This window comes from Atractosteus spatula, chromosome 9, assembly GCF_055471065.1.
Source record: "Atractosteus spatula isolate fAtrSpa1 chromosome 9, fAtrSpa1.hap1, whole genome shotgun sequence".
Classification (NCBI taxonomy): domain Eukaryota; kingdom Metazoa; phylum Chordata; class Actinopteri; order Semionotiformes; family Lepisosteidae; genus Atractosteus; species Atractosteus spatula.
In genome coordinates this window covers 17,995,050-18,013,915 of record NC_142714.1, presented here as the reverse complement: position 1 = coordinate 18,013,915, position 18,866 = coordinate 17,995,050, and the positions used below count along the sequence as shown (strand labels likewise).

The 18,866-nt window shown below is 37.4% G+C and overlaps 1 protein-coding gene across 8 annotated transcripts in view; it reads left to right on the top strand.

Moving 5' to 3' along the window:
* Positions 1–18,866, top strand: part of LOC148828333 (pleckstrin homology domain-containing family G member 3) — a 103,271-nt gene that overhangs the window by 68,062 nt on the left and 16,343 nt on the right. For all 8 annotated transcript variants that reach the window (XM_088925099.1, XM_088925102.1, XM_088925097.1 and 5 more), the window contains 6 exons: positions 3,914–4,014; positions 9,889–9,958; positions 10,813–10,859; positions 13,540–13,690; positions 15,290–15,421; positions 17,071–17,253. In XM_088925099.1, the coding sequence (XP_088781225.1) occupies positions 3,914–4,014; positions 9,889–9,958; positions 10,813–10,859; positions 13,540–13,690; positions 15,290–15,421; positions 17,071–17,253 (684 nt within the window). The remainder of the gene's footprint in view (positions 1–3,913; positions 4,015–9,888; positions 9,959–10,812; positions 10,860–13,539; positions 13,691–15,289; positions 15,422–17,070; positions 17,254–18,866) is intronic.

Here is an 18,866-nt window from a genome sequence, read left to right as displayed (position 1 = left end):
ACGTCTTCCTACAGCCTTAAGCACAGCTGTGTGGGCTGCCCAGCTTGGATTATATTTCAGGTTTGGTTTAAACAGCTGTCCTGAAAAAAGTAAATGACAGATCTACCTGAATTAAAGCGTCAGCAAAAGAGGTCATTTTCTGCATGCCTTTCCTTTCTAACTTTGATTCAACTTCCTCTGACCCCCCACCAAAAAAAGATGAGTACAGTAAATTGTTCTTCTGACTGTTTTCATGTCCCACATTCTCCAGTGGCACATTCTTGTTGTAACACAGATGTTTAGGAAAGGCTGGACACTTGCACAGCTATTAAATTCTGTAAGATATTTCATGCTTTGTGTAAATTTAAACAGATTGTATAAAGCAGCAGTTGGCATAGTGCTTTCAGATTTATTTTCATTTTGTACAGGCAGTGAGATGAAACTGACACTTTTTCTATGTAGCCACAGTGCTTTTTGTAACCAATTGCTTGCTTGGGGGAAAGAGTTAAAATGAACTTTGTTTGAAAAGATGGATGAGTGAGGACTTTATATTTTCATCATCTTATTTGAAGTCATTTTTTTGTATGAAAAGGCATTCCCCAGAGGGCGATGCTGTAGCGATTAGACCTGCAATTAGCCCTGGTCAGACCATTGCAATTGATCATCCCCATTGATTGATCTGTTGTACACAGCAGTTAATGCATCACTCTGCACGTCTGTACCACTACTCGCTGACGTCCATCAGACTGGGCTGAAGTCCAAGACCACAAAATCATTCTGATGACGGTTCTCATCTGCTGCATTCTCCAGTGGCACATTCATACTGTAACACAGATGTTTGGGAAAAGTTGGACACTTGCACATCTATTGAATTTTGTGATATTTCATGCTTCATTTAAATTTAAACAGAAATTATATAAACTATCTGCTGGCACGGTGCCTCATGGTTTATTTTCATTTTGTATATGCACTGAGGTGAAACTGACACTTTTGTTTCTAGCACAGCACTTTTGTGTGCTAGTTGATTGCATGGGAAAAATGATTTACTATTACCCTACATATTTTAGTTGGAATTGAAATACGTTTCTGTCTCATGGTCTAACTTCAAAGCCGGAATCATCACTACTATGGTCTTCTCGGGTAAATGGTAAATTCAACTATATTGAAGCATTCAAACATCATTGGGTTCAGCTAGTGTGCATGTTTTAGTTTTAATTAGTCTTGAAAAGTGGCAAAGGCCTGACAGATTGTGTTGCAAAAAAAAAAGGGGATTAGAAGGTAGTATGGTGGAATATTTTTAGTTGCCGTTAATCTTTTTTTTAAATCCATGAGTGAACTAAACAACCTCTAATCTCAGTTTGACAAATATTATGTTTGAGCCACTATAATTACTATGTTCCAACAGTTGATTGGCAATTTGTTCCTTGTATGCCAGTTAAATCCCGTAAACGGAAAGACTTTCAGTGTTGAGCAGTAACCTTCGTATGGTTTGTGGCTCTGCAGTATCACTGATGGAGAGGTTGTCCAAGTATAACAGCTGTTAGGATAATGTTAATTTACACCAAAATAATCCATTTTACTGTTCCTTCTTGTACTGTGTTTGGTCAAACAGAGTGCAAATGATGAAGGAAGATGATCTTGGGCATGTGACTAAGTACAGTATATGTCTGTGTCTCAGTCAGTATATACAGTATGTGTGTAAGCTTATTCTGCCTGAGCAGATTCAGCCTGCCTGCAGAGCTTCTGGTAGTTGCTGAAAGCGAAAGCTCAGTGTCTCCCTGTTTTGTGCAGACCGTTATGTTTCTGGTCTGTTGTGTAGAAAAATCCACATGTTAAAGACAATCTATAGAAAGAGCCCCAGGCTGCATTCCAACCTTGCCATTACCAGAGATTTCAATAAAGACCCCAGGGGGGCTCTGCCTGTGCAGTGTGCAGAGCTGGAGCTCCTGTAGAAGAATTACTAAAACAGACTAGGTGCCAGGAGGCAGTTCAGAAATAGTGAAAGAGAAATCTGTTTTCAGTGATAAATGAATTGCTTCAGCAGCCTACTCCAATGATGCTGTCAAAAAGAGCATTATTAAAAGGAAATTGTTTTGTAATTATTTTTCTCCTGGTCCTTAAGGAATGGTGTTTTCTGAAGGTTTTATTCCTTAGATGTTAAATTACAATAACACACCACTTAAAGATGGGGTTTATGTGTATATACAAGATGCATTACCGATCTGTGTATTACTGCCATCTTCACCTGGTTTTACTCTGAGAGGACAGTTAACACAAGCTGATCTCCATTCTTTAGGAAATAAAAAATCATTTTTTGGCAGAAAAATAGCTACCTCCACAAGTGGCATACACTGACTTCAGTTGAGATATTATCTATAGAGTCTTCTATTAAGAACAGCTAGATCACATTTATTAACCATTGTAAGTAAAGATAATATCATACCATACTTTGCCTTACTTCAACATGTGGAATAATGCCCCGTATCAGTCACATCAATTTGATTTACCAGTAAATATATCACTGTTGTGTTTTTACTGTTATTCTTACTTGTTATCCCCAAAAAAGAAGAATATGAAGATCGGTAGTCGGATGTGTCTCTACAGTATATGTAGCTTCATTTGAAATGCTTAACTTTCATTGTATAAGTCCATTTCTCACTGTGGTGTAACAGCAGTCACAACACCATGCTGGGATTACTTTCCTGTGTACTGGACACTGTTAGAATAGCTGCCATCCTTTTCAAATTATCAAAACACGATACCATTGAAATACTTAAAATATAAATCTTGCCATGGGTGTGTTGTTGTATGCCCTGTGATGGACTGGCATCCCATCCAGGGTGTATCCTGCCTTGCGCCCGATGCTTGCTGGGTAGGCAACAGCCACCCCTATACCATGTACTGGATAATGCAGTTAGAAAATGGATCTTGCCTACATCATGTACATTAAGTGAAACCTGCCTTAGGTTACAGTTTCTGTTCAGATAGTATAGGAAATGTTCCCATCTGTGTGTATCCACATTTTACTTTTAGTTAATCCTTCAGCAAGCTATTAACGTTTTCCGTTTTGATTATATAATAGGATTCCTGGGTGATGGAGTTGGTGGGGAACAGCAGTTTAGCAGCACTGGACTATAGAATACCATGTCTGATGCTACTTGTTTGTCTCTTAAAAGCAGCCCATGTTCTTATTAGTAGCCTTTCTACAGCCTAAGACCTAGAGAATTATCCCAAAAACTGTTACCATGATCAACATTAGAAAATTTTGCCCTCTCACTTTAAAAACACCATCCACCCATTTTTTCCCCCAAACATACATGTGAGCACATATAATATTGTGTATTTAGACAGAGTAACAGAGGAACAAAAGTTGCAGAACAAGTGAGTCATGATGTCAGTTAATGGCATAGTGCTTTCCTGAGCAAAGCTATTTCAGATTCTTTTCTTCACTGATTCCTTCCTGATTTTTTATGCCAATGAAATGGAGATATTGGACTTGATTCAATAGAGCCTTTAAGAAAAGTATAGCTTGCAGCATTATAAAAGAAAAAGTACAGTATTAAAGGTTTACATTTAGCAGTTGAAAGCTAAGCTTTTCTGGTTTATGACCGTGCCTCTTCTGCTCTGTGGTGCTGCTTTCAGTAAGCTGGTTCATTTTTTCCCAGAAACTCTAGATGACACAGTATATCTCTGCCATTATGATAGATTCTAAATTATGAGGCATGGTTGTGCCTTGTCAAGTGTTCACATATTTAAATTTTATATTTACAGATTGAATCATCATATCTTTTAAATTTTGATAGGCAAGTTCTCAAAATGCAAATAAACATACTGTATAGCTTATTTATAACCCTCTTAAAAAAAAAAGGCCCTTGGTATATTCTGCATGATTAATGCAGATATGACCATAACTATTTGTTTTTATTTTGTTCAGGATTACCTGGCCCACATTATTGATACAAGTGACCTGCCAATCCGACCTGAGCAAGTCTGTGCCCTGTTTGGAAACATTGAGGACATCTATGAATTCAACAGGTAGGTGCAATTTCATGGTGTTGCAGCTGAATAAAACTGGTTCACATTATTTTCCCCCTTTTCATGGTTTCTTAATTCAGTGTTCAAATCTGGATCTAGTCGAAGATATTATCCATCACAGTTGTCATAGTTGGTTGCCTGTCTTTTCGTGCTTTGAAGACTAAAAAATGGATTTTACTTTAAAATGGTCGCTTTGCCCATTCACGGGAGGCTGCAGTTAAGTGCTTAGAACTTCTGAATTTGTAACCAAGATAGTAAGCTTAAATGGATTTTACCCAGTGGAAGGTGGAAAGGATAATACAAATCCTAATCAATTGTTTTGTTTGTAATTTTGTTTTGTTTTGTGGAGTGAGACTTACTACTCTTTGAATTAATATTGTTTTACTCTTTTCATTTTGATTTAAAGTGTCACTTAAACATGAAATTCTTACAGATCATGTCCTTAAATGACATTGCTTGGTTTGTGTTGCCTCTAGATGACAATGCTTTGAATTCATAGATGACTCAGTTCACATTTTCCGTATGTCAAGTGCTAAAAATTCATGAGCTGTCTGTGACCATATTAACAGGACATTTGTGAGACAAAATCTATGAAGAAACATTCGTTCAAAGCACTGTGTAAAGGGCTATGTAGAGGTACAGTAGTTGATTAATTATTCAAAACCAAGGGTAAAAGAGGGAAACCAAAGGGGTTCCACACAGGTGTGGCTCAGGCAAGAGTTAAGCAAAGGGCATCCCACCATGCTTACGAGTCATTCATAGAAATGCTCGTGTAGCTATAAATTACTGGATGTCCCTCATTTACCCAGGATGATTTTTTCTTCTTGCAGAATATCTTGGATACATCTTGCAGAATAAAGTACTGTTATGTATTATAAAAGCATTTTTTCTTTGCTTTGTCCAAGGTAAGAGTAAAAGAATAGGCAGCCTGAGTAGATGGCCATGCATTCTTCACTTTAGCCCTGTTAGATCCCTAGCCAAGGTTTGTGTATTTACTGCACAGCCATGTCACCGGGGTACGGCAAATCGGTGCCAGAGTGGTTTCTTAAAAAATAAATAATGTGGTTACATTCCTCGCCAAGACAATTTTTACAGTTACTGGAGCAAATTAAAACAAAGCTGTTTGTTAAAAATAAGTCCTTTCCTTAGCAATAAAATTTAAATGTGTTCATCTTTCATCTGCACATGATCTGAAAGCAATAAAAAAAATCTTGAGCCACAAAATGGCCATGTAAATCACAGGCAACAATTACCTCCCTGGCATTGCGTTCATGCCTTAGTTTTTAGCTCCATTTATAAGTGTGATCTAGTACCTCTATCGAATCAGCTCAGGAACAAAGCAAAGTCAGAACCTTTGTCCTAAACCTTTCAGAACCTTTGGGTAGAAACAGATTGTTGGTTTCTGTCTTTTTTTCTCAGTTTATGTTGTTGCTTAAAAGTACAATATCTGAGGCTACTGAGAGCCCTAGGAATATAATACAAAAAATTGCAGCTGCTGCACATACTGTATTTTTAAAAGATGAAATGAAGGAAGTGTAATAGGACACATAAACGTTACACGTGGCAGCTTCTTAATGCTTCATACAGTATGCTGGTTTGCACAACACGAATTTAGCTTCCTTTTACGCTTCCTGGCAATAACTCTATAAAGTGTTCAGAGATATTTTTTATTACGGTGGCAATATTCACAATGACATTTATAGCAGAGACAATAGCAGAGAATTACTTTAAGCAGGGATAGTCAACCCTGGTCTTCAAGGCTGCATTGGTTTCGGGACTTCAGCTCAGATCCTAATGAGCTTAAATTGAACTAATTACATGAATAAGAAGTAAATTCAGCTATGTTCCAGGTCTTAATCAGTTGCTAATTGAAAGGTACCTTTAAGACTTGCATGAGCCTGGCACTCAAGCACTAAAGTTGAATATCCCTTCCATTGCATACCTACCATGCAATTAGTAGCACATTAAACAACAGAAAATTGACATGAACTATACTCTAAACTGGCAACTGTAGTGCCAGAGAAGGTCAAGTCAGGCATTAAATTACATTTTCTGCTGTTTGTGTTTTAGTTACACTCATCTTTTTGCCTTTAGTGGAGTTAGCACTGTATTAGACATTTTCCTCTCTTTAGAAAACCATTTCCATTTCCACATGCCATACTTTTTGTAGTATTGATATCTGTGACATGAAACATCACCATTTCATGAACGTTCATACCAACACTAGGGCAGAAGGAGTCCAGCCTTCTGTGTACACCGTGTATATACTGTGTTAGTGCTTCAGTTTGCCCATGAGACAGAGGCCAGGAATGTTATTTCCTGTTTATTTAGTCTATTGACGTTTTTTGTTGTTGTTTTCATCCTCCATTTTTATTTCTACCCTAAAGGAAGCATTTCTTTGTTTTGGTTTGAGATGGTAAGTAAGGGAATGGTTTGACCTTGATTCAGCTCCAGCTGTGCATGCTGATATATAGTGTGTATTTGATGCCAGTTTGCAGTTTGTTCCTTTGCTGTGCTTTTGTGGATTTTCTTCTCTTTATGGTTTTAACTAGAAGTACCATTTTACAACTGCCCTCTCCATATGTATTCTATTTGAGGTTACCGTTTTGGAGGTTTGGGTACAGTTGGACCAGCCTAAAACAAACAAACCAGTGTCTTTGTATGGAGCCGAAGAACTACAAAAGACTGTCTCAAAGGCAAAGTCAAAATTAAAATTGCAACCGCTTGCTCATTAAAAGTTATTAGATGGGCTTTTTTAGAAAGACGTCACTTATTTTAATCTTTCATTTTGTTACCAGCACATTTTCAATTTTATTTTGTAATTTTAATGATGTTTTTTGTTTCACTGTCAATAATGAAATAAAATAAACAAAAACAAAAAATAGAAACACAGATAATCACAACTGGAAAAATGTGTGTGTGATAATAGTTTATTAATGACAGGGATCTATATGAACATTAAATGAGCATTTTAGTTATTCCTATAAGATTATAACCTTTTTGTGGTACTGGTTAGTTCTTTAAAGTCATCTTAGTAATGTAAGGTGGCAGCAGATTGGTTAATGAGAGCATTATATTATCTTCTTACAAAAGCTGAAGAAAATGGCTCAACATAGCTCTAAAATGGAGCACCACTCTTGAAAGAATTTTGCAGCTCTGAACAGGAGAACATGAAAGCCTCTTTTTACATGCCCATAACACTCATTTTAGTGTTTGTAAAGATAATGTTTTCTTGTATTTTAAAGCTTTTAAAGCCAACTTTCTAAATTTAACAACATCTTCCAGCTATTTTGCTGCTATGCAAAAGCAATATGAAGGTAGAAGGTGTTTTATAGCAATTTGTGGTCCAGTATATTAATTTTAAAAATACTATCCCTATCCCCTGCCTGTAGTATAATCACTTCCACTCTCCAGAATGAGATTTACTGTATCCAATCAGATGCCAAATACTATATACTCAGTCATGCACCTCTTCACTGTGGCTGCATACTCAGCTAGTGTGAAACAAATACAAAGGAATACCCCCAAAACCTGCATGTTCAATAGTGACTTTGTAAGTCATCCAGCTTCAGAGAGATTTATTATTTTCGCTCAACCCATTTTTTAATTTAATGATTCATTGTGTTACTTTACGGTGTTCATGTCTGTTCAGTGTGTTATATATGGAAAGAAAGAATACTTGTAATGTTTCTTTCCAAATACTTTTCAGAATGTGTACAATAATAATCAATATTTGCAAGCCCTAATAATCCCTACCTCTTATTTATCTCAGCACATTGAAAAAGTTGACCCCATTCAGTGTTATTTGTAAATTCCTTTCCCTATCCTGCCTAGAGATATAACAAAGCTAACTGTGTATAGTAGGCCTCTTATGGCAAAGTCTCTCTCCTAGTTTGACAAGTGCATTCAAATACCACTCATCAAGTGGTTGACCATTTGGCATTGTGAGTATGACTCCTGGCTGGGCTGTGCAGATGTGGCTTCATCAACATACACTGCATACTGAACGATAGATATTCCATCACATGAGGTAGGAATCTGTGGCAATGCCAGTACAAAATCTGCACTTTAAAATTCGTAGCTCTGTTTTCAAGCATTTTGTACCGTACTTCATAACTAACAATGATTTCTGAGAGCTTTTTTCTTTTAATTTTTAAAAATGGGTTATGGTTTATTTTAAATAAGTAATTGCTGTGACATGTCATGCCTGGGTTTAGCTGAATTGTGCTTTCCTTGTGTTCCATCACGTGATTCTGTGATTTACGAGATTTAAAAATAAAAAGAAGCAACAATGCAGAATGGTTGTTGAAAATAACAATTATAATTAATAACAATGAATAACTCTTCATTATCCTATTACTTTAGCTTTTCCTCTTGCCTTGCTGTGCATCAGTAGAATCTACCACAGTTTGTCTGTACACTCACAGTAAATATGTATAAAAACAACTAAGCTTTCTTTTAAAGCATTTTGTACACATTTGAATTATATCTTTGCAACTAAGGTATTTAATACCAGTTAACAATAGCTTTTCGTGGATGATTCGGTTTAATAAATACATAGTAATGGACACTGTTTTTATATACATATATACATACAGAGCCTTGAAAAAGTATTCAGTCAAATGCACAGTTGCACTTTTTTTTGGTTTTAAAGCTTGCTGTCATCAAACTTTCAAGTAGTGATTAATACTTGTTATATATACAACCTAGTCCATGCATTCAAAGCAAATGTGAGATGAGATGGGAGAAAATGTCCTTGGGTCAACTATCTCAGTCATTCCACAAAATGTTCATGGGTCTACAATATCCCAGTCACTCCACAAAGGAATTCTGTATGGAACTGGGAAAAAAACCTGATCCCATATAGGGTTTGCAATAATGTACAAAATTGATAGTGAAAACATGGGACAAAGTTTTATGGTCAAATTTGACAAAATTAGAAAACCTTTTGGTCTAAATAGAAAGCATTTCATCTGATGCCTCAGTTACTGTAGTCAACACCATCAATACTGTCAAGCATGGTGGTGGCAGCAATGTGTTATAATTCTACTTCTAAGTAGTTGGGACTGTGAAGCCTGTTAAGATTAATGGGAATGCAGATAAAGCAAAGTACTTGCAAATCTTATAGGACAACCTACTTCAGACTTAACATTGGCACAATTAAGCAGGACAGTGATCCAAACCACACTGGAATGGCTTGAGAATACGAAAGTGAATGTCCTTGAGTGGCCCAGCCAAGCTCCTGACTTTAATCCTATTGTGCATCTGTGAAAACTGCTGTCCATAAAGCAATTCCAGGAATGGGCCAGACGTTCACCAAACCAGTGTGCAAAGTTGGTAGATACTGTACATATCCAAAAAGACCCATAGCTATAATTGTTGCCAAAGGTGCTTCCACCAAATGTTGAGTTCACAGGTCTTATTAAGCAATTAACAAATACCATATTTTTCTTTTGTTTTTTCTGTCTTCAGTTTGAGCATTCAGCTTTTGAATTTAATATTTAGCTTAAAATTATGTATGCTTCATTTTGTAATTTTACAAAATGGGACACCACTAGAAAAGGTTTGAATACAGTGCATTTGGAAGGAGCAACATGTGTACTGCAAACATATCAAATGGGTAGAACAATACTAGTGACAGATTTATTGTAGAGTTAATGTTTCAAGTGCAGGCTCATACAGAAACAATATCCTGCTGTGACAAGAATTTTTGTTTTACATTGTTTGTGCAAATTTTTAATTAAGAGCTGGCTGTTGGTCCTGATATCTGAGTTGTAGAAGCTCAATTATATTTTTTAATAATGATCTGTGTGATTCACGGGCATATCATATTCTAACACACTGTGTGACATTAATTCTTCGTTCTCTTTTAAGTGAACTCCTACAGTCTTTGGATATGTGTGAAAATGATCCTGTGGCTGTTGCAAGGTGCTTTGTACACAAGGTAAAGTTTTTTTTTATTTCTCTGTCTAAAAGACTAAATGAAAGAGAAATCAATGCACTTGTGTTAATACACTACAATGTAATTGAGAGCATCATGAGTAACCCATTACAGAGAAAATATGCTGTAGTACTCATGTACAGTTCCGAACCACCATGAGGCAGTCTAATAATATGAACAAAGAAGGCTAATATTTACGCAATTATTAAATTTTAGTCACAGTGTTCCAATAATGACATTTTTGTCCTGGAAAGTGTTCAAAGAAATATGACTAGATTAATGCCAAGTATCACAAATATGCCATTGCACGAACAGGTCCAAGAAAATTTGTCTTTTTGTCATCAGACATTGCCAGTATTCAGAATTTTTAAATGCTTTGGCAAAGTCTGCCTAACAAACTGCCTCACCAGTGACACGAGTCAGAAGTCACTGTGTTAGACAAGAGGGAACATCAGGTGCATTTAGCGCTAAAAACAGGACGAATTTCTGTGGATAAAGTTACCTTTTTGGGAGCCTTCAAAAATGGTTAGCCAACAAAAAGAATATGCAAATTAGCTAAATTCCCTGCTTTTGTTAATAATCCTTTTTATTTCTGTGTTCATACTCTTTTTGCTCAGCTGCCTTATTGTCATTATGTTACAAAATGTTTGTTCTAGTCATCTGAAGATAAGATTCAGAATTAAAATCTTACAATAAAGGGTGCCCCGACTCTGTGTTGATTCCAAAATTATTATACAAGCACAGAGTGTGTTGTTATGATTTGCATTTTAACAGAAATTAATTAATTTCAGCACAAAAAATCAGACAAGCAGGCTTTTACAAATGATTGATGCTTTTTTTTCCCTCTTTCGTTTTAGAGTGACGACTTTGATATCTACACTCAGTACTGCACAAACTACCCCAAGTAAGCAAATCCTGTAAAACAGACCTACAGTTTTGCTTCAGAATGTAAATCCTGTGCCTTTGATTCTGATGAAGAGTTTTCATGTAGGATAATAGCAGACAACATCATGCCCAGAATGTACCACGTGCGATTATTGCTTAGATGAATGTCTATTCACAGTGATCCACAACATACCTTATAATTACCAAACTGCTACAGGTAACATGAATTTCATTACAGACCCAAACTTTGGAAGTCAAGCAGCATAATGCTTTCTGTATAATCCTGTTTCTAGTTGTGCAATTTTCCTTCAACTGCAGTGGATAAATTACTTTTACTGTAATCTTGTCCAAAAAACGTGACATGTATTGAGAAGCACTTAAGTTTTATATTTATGGAAGGATTTTTTTTTTTGTATTTGTTTATCTCATCTTAAGCTGGTGTTCAGGATATACGATACACAGTACAGTAATGGAATCAACTTGCAGCTGTCTGCTTCTGCCACCTAGTGCTGAAAACTGTGCATGCAAATACTTTCATACAGCTTTGCTGAAATAGGTTGCATAGATACACTGTATTGATCTCTATAAATATAATTTATATAATATGATAGCATTTTAAAAGGATTAACTTTATGTAAAATACCCTTCCTGTATTTCTTAATGTTTTTTCCCTGTGTTGTTCTCTTACAAAACACTGCTTTTTATCATAATTCAGGAACACAGGACTATATAGCAGATAGGAAAGAGAAGCTTGACACAAAGCAACTTAATCAAAATGTGCTAAGTTTTGTGATTTTCCTTCAATCCCCTGAAATACACACACTGTACAGTATATGTGATTAAATGTAACTGATGTGTTTCAGTTCATAGCAGCAACACTTGGCATGAGGGTGCGTCAGTCTCAGGCATGCCTGCGATTCCTTGTTTTGGCTTAGATCAGAGGAGCAAACATTGCAAAGGGATTTATTTTATCCTGTGATAAGCCACCTACATACTAAATCATCACACTATATGGCAGCCAATGTTACCTTCATATCCCTTTAAGCCAAGAAATAGGATAGAGAAATCTTTAAACTGTTTGCACTGAGGGAGCCTCTTCCAGGATAGTGTCTTTTACTCTAAGGGTGAGACCAGAAAATTAGTTATTCGTCTTGATGAACATTTTCTGAAAATGAAATGTTAAGAATTCAATCCAAAACAAATTTTGAGTTCATTTATTTCATCTACAGATAGGTAAACAGTAAAACTGCTTTTCACTTTTAAGATGTTAGTATTTACAGGCAGTGGACAAAGAAAACTGAAGGAACCTGGTTAAATGAGGAATATTGAAAGCATGGGATTCCACACAAGTTGACTCGTGTTATTAAAGCAAATAACTTCTCAGCATGCTTACATGCGTGTGTAAAAAGCTGCACTGGTCTGCTTGCCTATAATTATGGCTAGCATGACTGCAAGACAATATCTCCGTGACAGTGAAGAGGGCAGGAGCTTCAGTGACCAAGACAGCTAAACTTGCTAATGTTTTATGAGCCACATCGTCTAAGGTGATGTTAGTATGGAACACCAAAGTAGTGACATCATCAACAAAGGGCAACAGTGGGCAGAGATGCATATTCCAGAATTGTGATTTCTGTGTATTCATCTAAAGTGCTAAACAAATTAAGTGAGCAACTGCAAATCAGTTGACTCAAAATTTAAACCTGGGGCTTGAACATCCAGGTTCATCAGAAATGGTCCTCCGAGCACTCCACAGAACAAGATACTATAGTTGGGTTGCACTACACAAACTGCTCTTCACACCTAGCAGTGCATGTTTGTGAGTTCAGGGGTGCAAAGAGCATGGGCAATGGAATACCAAGAAGAAATGTGAGATGGTCAGATGAATCATCCGTCACCATGTTCTCAGATGGTGCTGAGTCTGGCACCAACCTAATGAACTCTACAGCTCTTTGTGCTCATTTCCAAAAGTCAGGGGTTTTGGTGGTTCTGTAATCTTGTGGGGTACATTTTCTTGGCATGGTTTGCATGCACTCATTCCATTAGAAGGTTATACTAATTGCTAGTTAATGGTACTAAGTAATCATTTTCACTCCATGTTGCTGCATTTATTTCCTGCTGAGAATGGGGTGTTCCAGGATGACAATGCCTCCATGCACAGAGCACATGTGTTCATCCAATGTTCTGATGAGCATAACACTAATGTTATCCATATGTCATGCACTTATAAGTCATCAGATGTGAACCCAATCAAGAATTTTTGGGATATTCTGGAATGATGCCCAATACCACATTTTCCACTTCCATCAACCAGGCATGAATTGATTGTTATCTTCCTTCCTTGAAGTTAAATTCTTCCTACAGAATTCCAAATGCTGGTGGATTAGCTATTTGTGGTAGCACAATGCCCTCTATAGTGACTTTACATATTTCTATTCCATTCCATTACATGTACATCCTTTTAAACTCAGTATCCAGTAAGTTCAAATTTATGTTATGAGATTCAGTGATGAATATGTAAGGTTGTGTTAAAACTTTATATAAATTTATTTTTTAAATTTTGATCTATACCATCTTGGAATAGATCTAACCATTTGTAAGGAGCTCTGTCAGATAAGATGCATTTTAGTGCATTTCATAGTGGAGCCATGTCTAAAACCAATTAATCATTCTTATTGCTCTCCTTCAATCTCTCCTTATAGCTCAGTTGCAGCACTGACAGAATGCATGAGAAGCAAGACGCTGGCCAAGTTTTTCCGGGAGAGACAGGCCTCGCTGAAACGGTCCCTCCCGCTGGGCTCCTATCTGTTGAAGCCCGTCCAGAGAATCCTCAAATACCACCTGCTGTTGCAGGTACGGAGGCCCAGCCCACTGAGACCAATGCAAAGCAGGATATCTGGCAAGAGAAAACCCACCATCCGGTCTCTGAAGGAGAAACGGCAATCTGTGTTTTGTTAGGTGCAATTCAAGAGAATGAACACCCCACCCCCGCTCCCCACCCCAACAGAGGAGCCTTTTAAAGAACTTGCACCCCACACTCACTAACTACTGCTAGCTTTTCAATACTAACTGCTAAAAAATGATTGGCAACAATTTTTCTGATTTACAGTTATCTTTTTTTCATGTCAATATAGGAGTTCTGAATAACTCTTGCTAAATGTTAAAACTTGCATTGCAGATTTTTGCACTTAACATGCAGTGCAAAGCAGTATACATTAATTAAAGCAGTCTGCACAAAATACACACTATAAAGACATCTTATCCTGCTGGATAATAGCCATGTGAGGATGAGCCCACAGGAAGGGCAGTAAGTAAGGTCCAAGGACCTGGATCAATGTAGCACTATGCAATCAGGATACCATCAATCACTACAGGTGGACTTTTGTAGCAACTTGACGTTTATTCCCAGAAAGCACTCACCGATGTCCAGCAGAGTCAACATAAAATCTTCATTCATTGTTAAACAGGATTTGTCTCCACTGCTGGCAAGTCCATCTAAGGTTTGCCCTATTATGCCAGTGTCAAAAAGACGTAGATCTCTTCTTAACAGGGCCATATTGGTACTTTTTTATCAGGCTTCACATTGAAAAGTCAAAATCGACTCATCACCTGTGCCAAATCCACTCTTTTTTTAATGATTTGCTGCTTATGCAGCAGTCAGTCACTTGAGTGTATCGTTGTCACTCACGACAATGAATGAATGAATTCAATGAATAAATGATCAGTTTATTAAAATGAGTTGAACAGTATCCAAAATCCATCTATTTGTTTAAATAAAATACAGCTATAAAGGGAATGATAAGGGAAGAAAAATAGTAAGTTTTTATGTTAGGTGTATATAAACCTTAGAAAGCATCTTAGTAGTATTAAGCACTGTGATGCTGTAATTTTAATAAATCTTCTGATTCTGTGTTTTCGAACAAGCCAGTTTAGATGGACAGTCTTGTAAATGTCAAGCACCATAAAGTTTGACAAAGCAGTTTATTGTTCACACTGTTTTTTGTTTCCTGATCTGCTTGCAGAACTTGTCGTCATTTTGTTTATCCGTGTTTAGTAACGACTGCAAAAAAGCATCTGATGAAATAGGTTAAATGGATTATCTAATTAGAGAGGTAAACGTTTGAAGCTTTACAATGCTTAAAAGCTTTAAAAATAAACTTTTTACAAGGCCCTTAGATATCAGAGAAGTGGTCTTTTTTATAAAGTTGCCCTTTAGGTAAAGGCATAATGAGACCCCAAATCAGCAACCTTGCTTGTTTCGTAAGAATGTTTAGATCACCATTTGTTAAATACCTAGAAATTATAATGATCAATCCCTGTGAGTGAAGTGCATCAACTCAACCATTAACAGCTTGAATATAAAAGAATCATCATCAAAAAAAGTATTTGAGATGAGATTTTGCTATCCCTCTGTAGTGTGTATTTGTTTTATTTTCCTTTTTCCCTTTTCAGGAAATTGCGAGGCATTTTGACCCTGAAGAGGAGGGCTACGAAGTGGTGGAGGAGGCAATTTACACGATGACAGGTGTGGCCTGGTACATCAATGACATGAAGAGGAAGCACGAGCATGCAGTCAGGCTGCAGGTGGGCAATCGACACCCGCACACAACTGGCGCCAACCTGGCACTGATCTTCACTCACTCTGCCAGCTTTTAACATCTCCTGTAGTGCTCTTACATGCTTCAAGGCAAACTCTTTCCAGGTCTGCTAATTCATTAATGTAACTTATTGTGGCAGACGACAGAATATCTTATTGTTTTCTTTTACAATTACTGGCCAGGATGCTCTGCAAGGCTCCTCTTTTCTTTCAGTGCTTCAGTCTTCAAAGCATGGTGATGTTAATTCTTTGCTGTCATCCACCATGTGGCGCATGCTTCTGAATAAAATGCAGCATTAGTAGCTCAAGCAACCCAATCATCTTTAAACATTCTCACCCTTGTACTCCCAGTTAAATTGCATAGAAAACAAAAAGCCATAAAAGTTTAAACCATGTCTTAGGTTTATTGTTACTAGTGTAAACTGCATTGTTAGCCAGTTTGAGAACGCTTTGTGTTGATGGAAAATATGACCAAGGTATGTTTTTACTAATATTCAATAAAATCAGTGAGAAAAATACCAATTTTGTTAGAATGGAGATCTGTTATCTTGTAGTAATTGCAGCAAAAGAAATAAATCTGACTTCAATACATTACGTCAGCTAAATCTGTTTCTAAAACAGATTAACTGACATCAAGGACATCTTGGCAACCATGACTAAAACAGATCACTGTTTTTAACTTTTTCTTTTTCGATTATTTTTTATACTCACTGTCTTAATCTAGCATAAAAAAGAAACTATAAAACTGCTGTTTTGTTTTGTTTTGGTATGCTCTATTGATAAAAAATAAATGTTTCTCTTGCTCTAACAACGGCTGTTGGGACCCATGCATAAAGAGTAAAATCTAGGTGCATGCAGTTGAAATTCTGTATTGAATTTCATTTACTCATTAACAATTGAGGAATTGCCAGCAGTGTTACCACCTTGTAGCTCTAGCTAAGCAAGACTGAGCCAGGTCAGTACTGGGATAAGAAAAAGACAGGTATAGAACTGTTTAGTTCGAAAAAAAAGAGAAAATTGTCATGTTGTGGAAGTTTGTGTGTTTTCTTTTATTTGTATGAGAGAGAGGTTAAAGAGAAAAAAGTTTTGGTTTCCAAGAAAAAGAGAGGTTGCTACTGTAAGTGGTGTAGGTGGATCAGTGAACCACTCTGGACTCTGGATCCAATCTTCACTCTGAACCAGACTTTCCAAACCCAGTATGCAAAAAGTCCCTGTATGACAACTGGCAATACTGTACTGTAAGGGGTGTTATCTTTCTAATGAAACGTTAAAACCAAGTTCCTGTCTAGTGGGTCATTAAAGATCACATAGCACTGTTTGACTAAATTTTACTCTTGTCTGTGGCCCACTATCCCCTTTATTTCAATTGTCTTGAAGCATTTTCTCTTTTCTCTACCTAATTAGTAGTGAGGCTGCTGGCTCATAATGGTCAGTGTGCATCACCCAGCTGGATGCTAAGTAGTGATGCTTCAGTGGTGGATGAAGTGAGTTCTGTCCCATATGTAAAGCTCTTTGAGATCCTCTGGGATGACAAGCGCTATATAAATGTGGTTATCAGCAACTGATACATTTATGCATATTTCATATTGCTCTATGATTTCACCTGTCTAACGCTTTGCTGCATTTCCTTCTCTAGGAGATCCAGTCTCTCTTGATCAACTGGAAAGGCCCTGACCTAACCACTTATGGGGAGCTGGTCCTGGAGGGCACCTTCCGAGTTCACCGAGCCAAGAATGAGCGCACCCTCTTCCTTTTTGACAAGACGTTACTTATCACTAAGAAGCGAGGAGAGCACTATGTCTACAAGACACACATTACTGTAGGTGGTCAGCATGGTCTCTGTTTATAATAATAACACCACTTTATTAACCCTTTACAATTTCTTGCATTAGGAATTATCTTTTCGCATACCCCAGCTTGCTCTCCATGAGACACACAGACACACAGATAGGGAGAGAGCCAGGGGTCAGAGCGCAGGGTCTGCCATTGTACGGCGCCCCCGGAGCAGTTGGGGTTAAGGGCCTTGCTCAGGAGCCCAACGGAGTAGGATTCCTCTGCCGGCTGCGGGATTTGAACCTGCAACCTTCCAGCCACGGCACAGATCCTTAGCCACGGAGCCACCGCTCCGCCCCAAGGCGTGTAGGGAGTGTATGTCACTGCTGTACTCTTATTTTCTTAATGTGTGGTGCTACAGTGCCTAGCAGAAGAGCTGGACAGACGGTCCTCAGTCTAGCCCATTGGTTCTCAGTCCTGTATCCTCTGGGACCACTTTCTCTTCAGCTTTTTGTTCCAGACAAGTTCTTAAACTCTGGCAAATTGATTTCAGCTCTCTCTTTTGGATGCATTTATAATGTTTTTGTTCTGGGAAATAAGAAGTAATACGGGGTTTATAATCAATACAGGTCCTGTGCCAATTTCTTTTTCCTTTAATTGGCTATTCAGGGATTTTAGTCGGAAATGAGAGACTGAATTATTAAATAATTCTTCTTAATTCACTTTAGGAGGTTCTGCTTCAAGTTCTTTTAGCTGGAGTTGTTGGGGTATTTCTAAAATTAAACCAATGAAAACACTAAATGAGTAGACAGACAATTTCATACATGAATTAGCACTGGTTATTAAGGGCCCAGCTGGAATGAAAACAGGCAGACACAGAGGTTGTATTGTAGCCATAGCTGTAAAGAGCGGTCTCCATTCCTTTATACCACTAGGCTGCAATCCTCCACTGGAAAGAACGCAAGTCATTTATAAATAACAGGAGACCATTCAAACCATCACCCCCTCTTTTTAGGATCCAGCTAGCCATTAGTAGTTTTGAACAGATTTTTGGAAGATTTTTGCAATTATGACATAGTGCAATACAATGCAAATGTATTCTCATACAGAGCCCTACCAAGGTCTCATAGAGTGCTTTAAAGAATTACAAACAAGGTATATGCTATAATATATTCAGTTAATGGTAAAAAGTGCAAATAAAAGTCTTCAGTGTCTTTTACACAAAAATGAGTTTTTTCTGTGAATTTGGGAGGATGCTGAAAGAATCTCTTTAAAGCAATGTTTGAGTCTACTTGAAAATTCATTGCCAGCCAATTCAAAGACCTAAACACCAGAGTGATATGATCAGGTAGATGCGTGTGAGTCAGCAAACTAGCAACAGCAGTCTGAAAGAGCTGAAGCCTGTTGAGTTTGTATGGCATACAGCAGTCAATAGGGAACCTATAAAGGCATGATCCACCATCTCTGTATTCTTCTTATCCAGGACTTTGACTCAGTGTTTCTCAAGTTATAAATGGCAGTTCTACTAAACTTTGAATATAGGTCTAATCAAGCTCAGTGTCCAGGATGACACCCAAGTTCTTAATGCTTTAGGACAAAAAGAATTTCAGTCAAAAGATATATTTGCGATCCCTCGGGTTGGATTTTAATCATCTCTTT